General features: G+C 43.9%; 1 protein-coding gene across 1 annotated transcript in view; it reads left to right on the top strand.

Moving 5' to 3' along the window:
* The window catches only part of LOC104291057 (cytochrome P450 20A1), a 15,473-nt gene extending 6,450 nt beyond the window's left edge, over nucleotides 1–9,023 (top strand). Inside the window, 9 exon segments of the mRNA XM_009890254.1 lie at nucleotides 133–300; nucleotides 1,005–1,083; nucleotides 2,741–2,856; nucleotides 3,270–3,324; nucleotides 4,714–4,834; nucleotides 5,723–5,834; nucleotides 6,488–6,552; nucleotides 8,403–8,492; nucleotides 8,672–9,023. Of these exon segments, the coding sequence (XP_009888556.1) occupies nucleotides 133–300; nucleotides 1,005–1,083; nucleotides 2,741–2,856; nucleotides 3,270–3,324; nucleotides 4,714–4,834; nucleotides 5,723–5,834; nucleotides 6,488–6,552; nucleotides 8,403–8,492; nucleotides 8,672–8,822 (957 nt within the window). The 3' untranslated portion in view covers nucleotides 8,823–9,023.
* The last annotated feature ends 4,685 nt before the right edge of the window (nucleotides 9,024–13,708 follow it).

Raw genomic sequence — 13,708 nt, 5'->3', positions numbered from 1 at the left:
AAAGAGTGTAGCTTCATGCCATAGCTATAAAGGTGTGGTCTGGCTTAGGAACTGGGTGGGAATGTCTCCAGGGTATGTTTGGTAAATAGGCTGCTGATATTACTGCCAACTAATGGTTCCTTCCCTCTCAAGCTGTCAGAAGAGTTGCTAGCGAAATGGCTCTCCCTCCCTGAGGCACAACATGTACCACTCTGCCAGCACATGCTGGGCTTTGCCATGAAGTCTGTCACACAGACAGCTATGGGCAGCAGCTTTGAAGATGACCGGGAAGTCATTCGATTCCGCAGGCACCATGATGCAGTAAGTGTCATGAAGAGCCAGGAAATTTCCTATTATATTTTTCCATGTCAGCAGCACACAGCTTGTGTCTGTGTACAGTTTAGTACAAGCTACTAGTGAGACTTTAACATTAAGCTAACATTAAGCTTAAGAGCTTGAGGGCTCTGCCTCAATTGTCCCACGCTGAAGCTATCAGAAAGATCCTACTGCTGATCCTGTTGTCATTAATCTAAGGTGTTTCTAAAGGATCTGTGGGGATTGGGAACCCAATATCCAATGGCATTTGAGAGGTGTTTGGTATCTAAGTCAGTTAAACTCTACTGGGAATGCCAGTGGAACTTTTTCTTTTCAAAGATCTTTTGAAGGCTCAGTGACATTGCAGAGAAGGGAAAATCTGAGGAAGTCCCAAGCTGTGTTCACATCTGAGTATTTTAAATCTGCTGTTGACAGGGTGGGAAAGAAACAGAAATCTCCCATTCAAGATTCCCATGTCTTTTCCCCTACAGTTGTAATTACAGTTGTTTCATTTCAATTCAATTTCAGCTATCATAGATGTAATATCTGGAATGGGACATGGTGTCCTAAAGAGGAGACCAGTTCTGTATTCACAGGAAGTCTTCATTTTATTTGGTGTTTTAATTTTCCTGAGTAGGGAAGAATTGAAGAGTCCCAACAGTCTCAGCCTGTGGTGAGTGATGGTGCTCTTCTCTCTGTACTTCTTTCAGATCTGGTCGGAGATTGGGAAGGGTTTCTTGGATGGGTCCCTTGACAAAAACATGACGAGGAAGAAACTCTACGAAGATGGTAGGTTCCTCCCAAAATCACAGTCTTCCTCCCACTCTGATTAATACTTAGAGTTAGCTAGCATATGGAAGTACTTAATTTGCCCAGCTGTCTTGGCTTTTCTGCAGAGTTGATCATTATGCCATAAGCTACCAGATGTGTCCTCCTTACTCTTGCATAAGATCATTGTTTTGGAGTTGAGTGACAAGCCTGCCGTTGCACAAGAAGTTTCTAGGACTAGAACTCTAGCTCCAGGTCTAGTTCTAGGGTCTGTCCAGTCTGCAGGCTGATAGAGGATTCTGGGAAGTATCTTGTGCTTGCTTCCTTCCTGTTCTGTTCCCTAGTGTCCACTTTTGACCTCTCTGGGAGGCAGGGAACTGTGCTAGGTGAAGGCAGATGGAGATACTTGGTTTGGCCTGTATGGTCATTCTTATGATGCATCATTTGCTGAATGCACTGCCAGTCACTCACAGACTAGAAGACACAAGTACAGAGGTGCTGCTTTGATGGGTACCTTCTATGTGGCAGCCTCTGATGTGCTGTTACAAGGTAACATGATTTTCAGGTCTGTTACGGCAGTGCTTTTACTTCTCATATATTTCACAATAAGTTATGTTATTTTTCGGTTGTCCTGTTTTTTTTTTTTGTTAATAGTTAAAGCCTTTCAGTATTGATTGATAGATGTTAAACAAAAGTAGCTTGTATCTAGAACTAATGATTTGCTTGTAAATCCTCCAAACCCAGTGTTTCCTTCTTTACGTTGCTGATTCTGTGGGTTTCAGAACCTGAGGAGAACTATTGCCCCGTCAAAATGGGCTTCTCCCATGGGCATTTGTTCAGGAGTGTTCATGAGTTGTAGTAGGACAATGCATTAGGACGTAATTTCACAACCTCTGTCTGGATATTGAGGCTTGGTGTTGCTGGCCTTCCTATGTGGAGAGGAGGGAGGAAGGGTAATTCTAAGATGGAAGGGCTGAATTGGGCCTTGGTAAATCAAGTTTCAGATCCAACTTCTGCTCCGTGTTTCCTGGGTAGTCTTGAGTAGGTCATTTAAATCTGACAGCCAATGGCATCTAGGTCCCTAACTCCCCCCAGTTCCCACAACAGCCACCAGGAGTTAGGCACCAAAATATCTTCAGATTCGTGGATTCTTTGTGCCAAAATCCTCCCATGTTTTCCCCACCTTCCTCTCTCTGTCTATGCAGACCGTTTAGCACAGAGTCATCCTCTTGCACCGTGCTTATAGAACACCAAGCAAAAGGGAGACCATCAGTGGCTGGAGGTGCTGTAACACTTTAGTCATTATAACTACAGGTTATGCAACTGGTGTTATCTGGCTCAAATGTTTTTTATGGGGGCTGATTAAACACGTTCTCTGATGTTTCAACACTGTTATTTGACTTCGCCTTATGTGATTTCAGCTCATAGAGTGCATGTCTTGGTGATACCTGTAAGGTGGCTTTTTATAGGTAACCTGTCTTGTTTGGTTCCTACATTTTCAACTAAATTGGAGATACCGCCTTCCAAATTGACAGTAACATGTAACAGAGGCTGCTTCTGAAAGTAAGCCCAGCAGGGACAGCTGGTCTGAAAATCTGCTTGGGGAGATGGATTTGCTTCTCTGCAGCGCTCAGAATGACCAGGTTTTAAAGTAAACATTTCTTTTTGTCTTCCAAAGCTCTGATGGAGATGGAATCCACCTTAAGGAAAGTTACAAAAGAGCGCCGAGGCAGATCATTCAACAGGCATGTCTTTATAGACACCTTGCTGCAAGGGAACCTGAGTGACCAGCAGGTCTGTGCAGCTGTTATGTCATTACACAGTAATGAACTTTTGCTATTACAAGTTCATTACATTGTAGCCTTTGATTAATTTAAGTTTTTGCATCTTAGGTCAGATTCTTTACTAAAGCAGGGTTTCTCGTTCTTTTTCCGTTCCTGCAATGTTTAATTGCATTAGACTTCGGTAGCTTTCCTTGCCACTGCTTCGTTGCTATTTTTATAAACCAGAAGTATGTTAGTATTAAGTATGTCTCATGTGCCATTCCAGTGGAAGTTCTGTAGAGAGTTCTGTCTGTGTCTTCTAGATGTATTTCCTGCTCTCTGAACTAAAGGGATTTTATGCACTTGAATGGAGGATGTGCCACTTCTTTTTTTATCTATACAGTCTTAAGAACTTCATTCTCTGAAGTAGATTTTATTTCCTAGATTCTGGAAGATACAATGATTTTCTCCTTGGCGGGATGCATTCTCACTGCTAACTGTAAGTACAGATTGTAGGTAACTTTCCATCCTTACACTCAGCTGTCTAAAACTGTGTGTGATGACATGAGACTTATTCTAGGCTAATAAAAAATTATATTCATCATTCTATACATCTGTAGCTCAGGAGAAACAGAAGAAGCTAATTTTACAGCGGACTCTCCACACAGCCTCACAGTTAGTGAATTGAAACTAAGCTGTGTTTGACAACCTTCCCAGTCTTTTGGTGAACCTTAGAATTTCTTCCGATTGCGTTCCACTTGCATGCTAACCCCAGCCAACTGATTCTAAATTTGATGAAAAAGCACCAAAAGATGTAAGCCACAAGGATCATGTTGTTAAATGAGTTCTGGCACACGGGAAGGAAATTAGAGCAGAGTGCTGGAATCTGCCTGGCTGCTTTGAATTTCTGGAAGATAGGTGTGTTCCATGTATGGAAGACTTTCAAAGGAGCTACTTTGGGATTTGGGTAAAGATTATGAAAAAAAGCCAAGTAAAAATACAAACTGGAGCTGTGTAAAATCTCTTATGATAGGGGGATGAATATCAGGCCCTGTATTTCAGCCAATGGGGCTGGAACTCCAAAGAAAACCTCCCAGCTGCATCTGAGTGTTAAAGAATGTGGAAATTAAATTTGGCAACTATGATAATACTCTCCCTAGAGAATATCCTCTCCAAGTATTCCAGGAAGATTGTCATTTTAAGGGGCTTGGATGCTTGGGGATTCCAGATAGTTCTCATGAATAGATTGTTTAATGTGGTAGAAACATTTCTTTATAGCTTTAGGGAAACGGCATCCTGATCCTGCACGCTTATTTCTTATGCAAGGTTTCTTTTTCACTCCGTTGTCAAAGATATCTCTTAAGTACCTCACAAAATAGATGTACAGGAGACAAGTGCTTGCCAACCTGCTGCAGAGAGCTGTACTGTTCTTGTTGCTCCCTGTCAGGAGCCCCAGGCATTGGCTGTCTGAAGCGCTCACCTGAGATGTGCTGGGGAAACCCCCTAAATAAGGGAGTTTTCTGATGCTTTGGACAAACGAGCACTTCATCTGTATGGTTGGTCTAATAACCCTGGTTCCCCAGGGTTCGCTGGGCTGTGTGATCCCTTTCCCAGAGTTGGGAGGCTGAATGGGTCAGTCTCCTGCACAGCTCCCTAAGCCCCTCATGGCATCGGAAAGAGAATTTTAGCTTGCGGGGTCCCTTGTTACACAGGAGTTCAGCCTCTACTCCTGCTACTGAATACAGAATCAGTACAGCCTGTTGTGAACAGAAGTCACCCTTTTTTGAGTCAAGAAGTAATGTTGCAAATACAGGAAGTAAGAAAACTGAATGCAGTTTGTAAAAGATTGAATTTTCTGGGTCCAATCTTGTCTTGATTTCTTCCCCAGTGTGTACCTGGGCAGTATATTTCCTAACAACCTCAGAAGATGTTCAGCAGAATCTCTACAAGGAGATGGACCACGTTCTAGGGAAGGGACCAATTACTCATGAGAAAATCGAGCAGCTCAGGTGGGTCCCATGGAAGGAACTGCAGAAGGAGGTTATCTCACATGGTGGGAACAGGGGCTTCATGTGCTGCAGCCTGATGCCCAGCCCATACTGGGCTAGGAGAAGGCATCCAAAAGCTGCTCCCTTCTTTTTTCTGGAAGTGGTCAAACCACAGGATGACTTGCAGCACAGAGAGAGTCTGCTTCAGACACGGGGACCAAGCTGCTCTCTTCAGGGTGTCTATAGGAAACCCTTTAGGTTCATCAGCAGAGGAGAGCACAGAATCAATGCCCTGGCTGCCAGGCCAAAATTTGTTTGCTTACTGTCTTGTTTGGTTTCTGTCCTAGTTTTCCAAAAGTAGAGGTAATTAGTCATTTTAATGGTCAGATTCATGTTAGACATACTTAGAGAGAAAGCATGGAATAATCTTCTTTTCAAAGGGCCACAGAACTAGGATGATGATATGTCAATAGTGTGCCTAAATTTTTCATGTGTCTGTTGGTGCAACTGAGTCCATTTTGTATTTGGACTAGTGTTAGAGTTTCAGTAAGGGAGTAGTGAGTAGGTGGGTTTCTTGCTGCCTCTTGTATGGGCGAGAGGTTCAGAAAAAGGGCTGATGTGTTTATGCTTTTTAGCAGAGTTAGTTTGTTTTAAAATCTGAAAAAAGTGTGCTGAAGAGAGATTTTGATAACCTTCCCTAAAAGCTGATAATAAGATTTAACGCTTCTTGCAAAGATGCTGGGACTCCTTGCCAGAAAAATATGAAGTGCCTCAGTGTGGCTTGAAACAGCTCCAGGAGCAGACTGTGACCCTAAATGCAGCAGGTGACTCATCTCTCCTTGCTGCCACAAGGATGTGGACAAGCTTCTCTCTGGGAAGGTTGAACTAACCAAGTCTTACTGGTTGCAGATACTGCCGGCAAGTCCTGTGTGAGACGGTGCGAACAGCAAAGCTTACTCCCATTGCTGCACAGCTGCAGGAGCTGGAGGGCAGAGTCGACCAACACACTGTCCCCAAAGAGGTAGGGCAGTACTGGGAGCACAAGGCCACTCTCCTTTCCTGGAGGGGAATTTGGTGTTTCCTCCTCTTCCTGTGGAGGGGTGAGGCAGGAAGACCGTTTCTTCTGACACTGTTGAACCTGAGCAGCTGCTCTGTCATCTGAAAGTACAGTTTAGCTCAACGTTTGTCCTGCAGTTCCTCTGCGGGAGAGGGTCTGGGAATTCATGTTCTCTTGCTGAGCAGATTTGCTTCCGGTTCTGGGTTCACCAGGAATGAATCAACTTTTGAAGGGGCTTATGGGCTCTGTTGTGCATAAAAGCATGATTTCAGGCCTGATCATATTACCCATATTTCCCACACAGAGTGGTACCTTCCATTGCAGAGAATAAAGTAGTCCACACATACATACATGCCAGCAAGAGAGGAGGAACGAGATCAGACCCTCTCTAACCACCAACAGTTGCAGCATGGGCCTGAGAAGTTAAAATGCTAACACCTGGGCATAGATTATGGAAATCTGTAGATGAATATAAGATGAATATAGCATATTATCTTTTTAATCCACCTAATAAATATGAGTAGTCTACAGAATAATCATCATCCAGCAGGGCTGTCCAGAGGTGTCTTTAATTGTGTGTTTCTTTCTGCTGACACGTCTCCTGATTTTCTTTGCAGACACTTGTGCTTTATGCTCTTGGTGTGATGCTGCAGGATAGTTCATCATGGCCATCGCCATACAAGTATGTAGAATCAAGACTTTTATTGCAACTAATTCCTTTCCTTTTTTTTAATTAATATTCTTTAGATCTTACAGCATAGCCTGCTTGGCTGCAGGGCCTGCCTTAAGCAGATTTTGGAGATGAAAGGAAGTCTGTAAGAAAATCAATTTATGAAGGTCTTGGTTTGTTTGTCTCCATGGGTGGGATTTTGGGGCAATTCAAGTCATGATCCTCCCATGCTCCAGTCTGCGTGTCTGTATGTGTTAGAGTTTAGTAACAATTTTTTTGTGCACACATGCACAGAGCTTCCCTGGAAAATGCTGGTAAATTATTTTTAAGGTTTTCTGTGAGAGAGAAACAGTGATTTGAATGGCTTTAGAATCACTGCTTGCCATCATGAAACAATGATGCAAGGGAAGGAATGTCAGTCTGAAGTTCTGTTTTTTCAGGGGGAAGGAAAATGCTACCTCATTACTTCTATCTGTGAAAATAAAAAAAAAATGCATCCAGGCCAGTATTTTGGAGGTTAAAGAAAAAAAAAATGCTGTAGCTTCCTGTGGCCTCCAGGTGGCAAATATTAACATGTCTCTGACTTACTTCACTTGGGCTTGGAAAAAAATGTGGGTCAGTTATTCTAGACAAAGAGAACAGGCAGCTGAGATTTAGGAGAAAGAATAGAGCCTTTAGAACAGCACTTGTCCTCTCCTGCAAGTGTAGCGCTTACAAAAGGGTCAGGCACTGATGCACTGATCTATGAGCCTCTTGGCAGGGATTGCCCACTAGGATAGGACACGAGCTGTGTTTAGGAAGGATTCACTGAGGCCTCGTGGGAGGGACAGCGAGGATTGCTATGGACACAGTGTGTTTATTCTGAGGAGAAGGCGGCTGAGTTGTAGCCTGAGGTAGACATGTATTTCTGTGACGGAGATAGGAGATCAGCTTTTTGTGATCTTTTCACCTAGCTACTGGACAAAAACACTGCGTGGCTGTTTTCCCTCCCTGTTTTTTTGCTAGGCAGCTGCATTTTCTTTCGTGTTACATCTGTGATTTGCCACTTCAGTTCAGGGGGAACATAAGTTTGATGCTTCTTTTTCTGAGGGTCAGTGCCCACATGCCTTTTCACCTTGGTAGAAGCAGAGCTTGGATGTTTAGGCAGGGAGCCAAAGGCTTGAAGTGTAAGTGGAAATATTTAGCAAAAGTGAAAGAGAACTGCCATCCATCCATCAAATTTCCTGGTTTTTTGTTGTTTTTTTTTTAAATATTTAAATTGAATCATATTTTATTAGTCTCTCTCTGGTTAGTTGATTATGGGAATCTTGTTTTAACTCATGCCAGTCCTGCATAATAGTTTTCTCACAGCCTCCACCACCCTAATGCTGGAAACCACTTTTCTCACTTGAATGAGTCACCAGCTTCCCTCCCCCAGCACATATACATAGACATACACACACCAGCTGCTTGAAGAGAAGGGTGAGGGGCAAGGAGAAAAGGGAAATATATTTAGAAGTGAGAGAGGAAGGGACACAGGGAGAGAGAGGGGGAGACAAATCAGATTGTGCATGCCCTGGAGGGGAATATAGGGCAGGTAGCGGCATCAGCTCAGCTGTGTACTCAAGCTAAATACCCACAGCTGAGAGGTAATGCATATTAGTTCCAGCCCCGTGTCACACTAACTCAGTTTATCAGCATTTTCTCCAAGCTGGGTCACAGCTGACCAGCTGGGAGCATAGATGGGGTGGATGCACAATTGCTCTCATGTATCTGTGTGGAATTACCCAGCATGATTTAGAGGGGGTGAGTTGGTGAGATTCTGGCCAATGAAAGGACCCTATGCCAGCACAGAAAGCCTCAGTGTATTTTGTCTTTCATAGGTTTGACCCAGAGAGATTCAATGAAGATTCGGCCATGAAAAACCTCTCCTTGTTGGGTTTTTCAGGAAGTCAGGAGTGCCCGGAGTTGAGGTGAGTGTAGGGGAGTTTAGGGAAGGAGGTCTTTGTGTGTCTCAGTGGCAGACAGAAGAGAAGGTGCTTTCAGTCTCTTCCTGTTACTGCTGAGACAATCTGTCCAAGCTGGCAGTTGTCCGTTGGCAGATTTACATCACAGAAAGATTTTTATTCTTTTCTCCTGCCTCTTCCCTCAGGTTTGCCTATATGGTGGCTACAGTTCTGCTGAGTGTCCTGGTGAGGAAACTGTATCTCCACCCAGTGAAAGGACAAGTCATGGAGACCAAATACGAGCTGGTAACCTCACCAAAGGAGGAAGCCTGGATAACCGTGTCTAAGAGAAACTAAGAGCAAGCAAAACAAGGGGCTAAAATTGCCAGCAGTGAGTTTCTGAGCAAGGGTCTTAGGGTGAATCATGCTGGCGCCACAGTGACTCAGCCAAGGAATTTTACCTCCATATTTTGTTACCTTCCACATTCTTAACCATATACCTCTCTTGGGTACTTTTTCTAACTCAACTAGTAGTCATATTAAAGTAGATTTAATCTGTATACGTTTTTTACATTTGCTTTTGGATCTCTGGCCAAACCATTACAAAGGAAGCAACAAAACCTTGCAGTGCTGTGTGTATGAACTGTTGGGTGCCAGCTAGTCGAAGACCAGACTTCTGGCTAATCCAACCCCTTTCCAACAGCAGCCAGAGCTGGATAAGAGTGCCTCTCTTATCCAGTGGAATGCTTCTTCATGGACCCTAGCTAAATAAGACCTTGGAGACACAAGGACAAAGCCTATATATAGGTATTTTTATTCAAAGTGTCTTTCCTTCCCTTGAGCTATAGCTATAACTGTTGAGAAGAGCAGATATATCTTGTGAGAATTATGTGTGTGTGAGACAGAGAGAGAGAGAAAAAGAAAAATAAAGTGGGGTGGGAATTGCACCACCAGTTCTCTTGCTGTGTAATGTTGCCATGTTGTGGGGTTGCAAGAGAAAGGATGACTGAGAAATGCTAGTAAACCAAGAGCAATAAAATTAGTTTGGTCCTGAGAAAACAGAAGCATCAGTAATAATATAATGAAATGAAATAAAACCACAGAACAAAGCCCTGAGAGAGGGATTCTCTATCCTGACAGTTCTGAGGGCAGTGTCTAATCTAATCAGCATCAGAAATGGACAGATGCTTGCAGTTCATTCAGCACTGGGTCAGCATGAGGCTGGTCATGCAAATACTGGAAAGGGAGAGTGCTGATTTTATAGGGCTCTGGATTAATGTTGCACTTAATAACTTAAAAGCCTTTCAAAGAATCCTTTTCCTCCTCCAAAACGGGTGCCAGCCAGAGCAGCATCGCATACCACGTTCATATGCTTTTCCCTGCTTCTTTCTTTCTCTTTGGCTATTATAGGGCCAACTCCTGAAAGATTTTTCAGAGCCTTACTGCACGGCTTGCGAGGCAGGAACCTCTCACCCCGTTGTCTCATTGGAGTAATTACCATCTGACTTCCTTTTCGTGTTGTGTTTCTCCCTTTCCCCCCGACCTCCCTCTTACATAGGGTCACTCTTTACTTGATCTTTATAAATTTTTTCCCCATAAATCTGACTTCTCTGTTAGCTCCAGTTCCTAGCCCACTTCCCACCCAAAAGCTGTGTGGTGGTAGGTGTGGTATTGCTCAGCCTGCAGCTCTGTGTGCCTGACCTGCTTTTGTATACAGATACTGATGCACTACAGAACAGGACAGGAATGTGTGGCTCTCATTAGAGCTACTTTCTGCTGCCTCTGCAGACAGGGCACGCTTTACATAGGGACAAATACCTGGTAGCTGCAATTCCCATTTCTCCAGACATTGTTCCTTTCACTGGCACCTTCCAGGTCAGGAAATCTGCTGTTTTTATAAAAATGTTTTGGCTTTTTTATTGCTGCTGAGTGCCAGCCTGCTAGCTCTTATGGGGTTAACATCTGATGCCAGCCTCTGTGGCATCAGACAAAGAAAATTCCGCTCTTGGGTTTAATGTGTCAGCTCTGCTTTTGGTGGAGCTGTAGAGATTCAGATCGCCCCCCAGTGCAGTCCATGTTGGGGGACAGGTGAGACAGAGATGCTGTTCTCCTGTTTTTTGTCTGCTGGGCAGAAAAAGGAGGGTTGTGCAGTTCAGCTTGCTGCCTCTCTTGCATTGATTTTTATAATGAACTGCAAGAAAGCTCTTGCTAATCTGACCTCCATTTAACTGAAGGTTGGTCATGTCCCCAGATGGCAATTCGTGTTAGGCTTTGCTTCACTGCTTATGCAAAAAGGCCTGTTTTTCTTCAAGGTTGCAGATGTTTCCTAAGCCTTCTGGAGAAATCAGTGTGGTAAAGGATTTTACTTTAAAGCATCCCTGGTGTGCAGAGGAGGCAAAATGGAGCCTGTTATTGCCTTCTTGGGAAAAATGGTAGGATAGCACTGTCCCTGCTAGGAACTGGACAAGGGAACAGCTGACTGTCATATAATTGAGCGGCGAAGATCTACTTTCTTGTGTCATAGGAGTGAAGCTTTCAGACACCAGAAAAGCTGCCCAAGTGTAATTGTCTGGACTTTTGTTACAGCTTTTCTCTGCCTTGCTGTATGGGCAGCTGCCTTGCAACAGCCCTTCCCTGGTTACAGGAATGAAAAATGGGAGTAATTCCATATAATTTGTTATTAATTTTCCGTCAGCCTGTACAGGTATCGCAACCCGTAAGACTGTGCTCTCAGTCTGGGCCAGTAACCGAGCAGACCATGGGAGTCTGTGACTGATATGAAAGAAGGATGTGACCCAAAGTGCTGGAGAAAGCCAATGATTAGTTTGTATTTGCTCAAAACTATTGTCAAAACCCATCCTGACTTATCATTTTAGGAAATGTGTTGAGTATGGAGGGAAAGGAGGGAGGTAAGGCGCTCTGAAGCATGTGTTATGCACTGCTTGGAGTGACACTGAGGTCACAGCCACATTGTTTGCTGAAGTCTGTAAGTTTCCGTTCCTCACTCTGTGCGTGTCGATCATTTCAAACAGCCTAACTATCAAGATTTAGTTTACCTCAAACCGGCACATTCACTCATCAGCCCAGCTGTGGATCCTTTTCTTTTGCAGCAACGCCCCTTTTTTGTATGAGAATGTTCATGGATCAGAGCTTTCTTGTAGAATTTTAATCTATTTTGATTGGAAGCTTGAAATACCAGTTTTGTCCCATTTCTCCCCTCACCCCTTGTCCGGCATGCACTGTCAGCTGGTTCTTGTTTGGCCTGGTTTCCTAAAGAAGACTTGTGTTCGTAGAGCGTGCCCCCCTCCCCAGTTATGTTTGGCTGCTTTCTCCTTTTCTCACAAGAGGTAACTTCTGAGCCCTTGGGCCAAATCAGCTGCGTTTGACAGGGATCGGGGTTTGAAATCTCAACACTGTTATGTTCCCACAAATTTTGGGGGAGGTGGAAACAAAGATGACTGGGCATAGGGATTCTATGCTAGACGTGTCACAAGACTGCAGCCAAAGCCGAAGCATTGTTAGGTGTCAGCCTGGGGAAAAGCCTGAGTCAGCGCCTGCAACTGTAGCAGATAGCCAATCTCAGGAGTCCAGTCAATAGAGAGTAGGGTTTTGTCAGTCCTGCTGCTCAGACCCCATGCACTAAGAACACATCTAATGCTCAGAGATCCCTTCTGGCCGTAACATGGAGACGTGGGCAAGCATTGCAACCTGTGGAAAAAAAAAAGCCTTAGTCTAGGAACAAAGCCAAGAGGGGGAGGTTGCTTCTATAATATAGGGAATTATTGCTTTTTATGCTTCATATTCCTGCTTTACACCAGAAAGCTGCTTCACAAATTCCACAGGATGGTTTTGAAAAGCATATAGAAAAGCTGTCATTTCATTCCTTGGACTCTTACTGTAGAACAAGCTTCTACAGAGGGCTACAAATTCATGAAAGGTAGGAGGCTAAATATATCTCTGTGCCTATGCAACCTGCTGCTTTTAGAAGCAGGCAGCTAGCACAGGTGCCGGGAGCAGTCAAACCATCGCTAATTGATTGTCATGGCTGTTTCTGGCTGACAAAGCCTTATACTTTTGCCCCCTGTACCGGTTGCAACTGGTGAGACAGTTGTTAACATAACTTTGAGCAGAGCAAACAGCTTACTGAGCTAGCCTCCCACTACCTCCAAAATATCCATGAATGGTGTTACCTCTAGATTTCAATTAACCTGGGCTGCATATAGAGCCATTATTGCAAATTAGTAATATTCTCCTCCTGTTCCTGCAGTTTAAGGACTTGCAGGTAATGGCTATGGCATGCAGCACAGAGTTGAGGGCTGTATATTTTATTTACCATCATTAAATGAAAAGGATGGTCTTGGCAACTTCTGTCCTGCTCGCTGCAAAGCTAAATGTTGGTTGTTGGGCAGAGTGGACATTTGCTGATTTTAAAATACCTCAAGCAGCTCTCATGCCAGCTCCCCCATTAGCAGGTTATATCAACCTGGGGCTGCTGGCAATCCAAACTGGGAAAACAATATATCTCTCTCACGTGCATAGTTTGTTCATGAACATTTTCATACTGCTTAATTTGCAGGTAATTCACACGTTACCTTCTTACTCTGTCTGTCTCAGGTACTGTGCACATGTTCTCATTGACAGTAGGATATATTTGTAGTCTCACCCCTCAGTAGGGCCATGTATGACCTTCCCAAGGTTTCTGTTAATGCTACAGAAGGGGCTTCCTGACATTGACCCTTGGATATAGATGCACTCTGATCAGCAAAGTGAAGTTTACAGTTTATTGGCTTTTATTCTGTGGTCAGATCCTCTTGTAGCTTTGGGGCAAAAAGAATGGGGTAGAGCAGTACCTTTATGAAAGCACTTTGAGTATACAGGACTTTACCCGCTTCCCTGCACCTTTTATCAAGAGTGACAGGGAAGGGGAAGAAAAGGCTTCTAATGAAAAGGAAAATCTTCATCACTCAAGGGTTATGCCACCAGGAAGTAGAACTGTTGTAATTACCATGTCAGCTCTTGCTGCTTCTTTCCACTTGTCCAAAGCAGGAATTGCTGGAAAATATTCCAGACATCTTTCTCTGGAGCCTGAGAGTGTACCCATCTTGGCATTTCTCTCTAGTTGAGCTCAGGACTGGTTTTTAGCAATCACTTTTCAACTAAACAAAACGCCTGTGTGACATCTCTTAGGATTCAATGCCAGGTTTTTGGTGGTAGCAGACGGGGAAGAGGAACTACCACATGCA

Source organism: Charadrius vociferus, unplaced genomic scaffold, assembly GCF_000708025.1.
Source record: "Charadrius vociferus isolate BGI_N301 unplaced genomic scaffold, ASM70802v2 scaffold147, whole genome shotgun sequence".
NCBI lineage: Eukaryota > Metazoa > Chordata > Aves > Charadriiformes > Charadriidae > Charadrius > Charadrius vociferus.
This window is presented reverse-complemented; position numbering and strand designations above follow the sequence as displayed.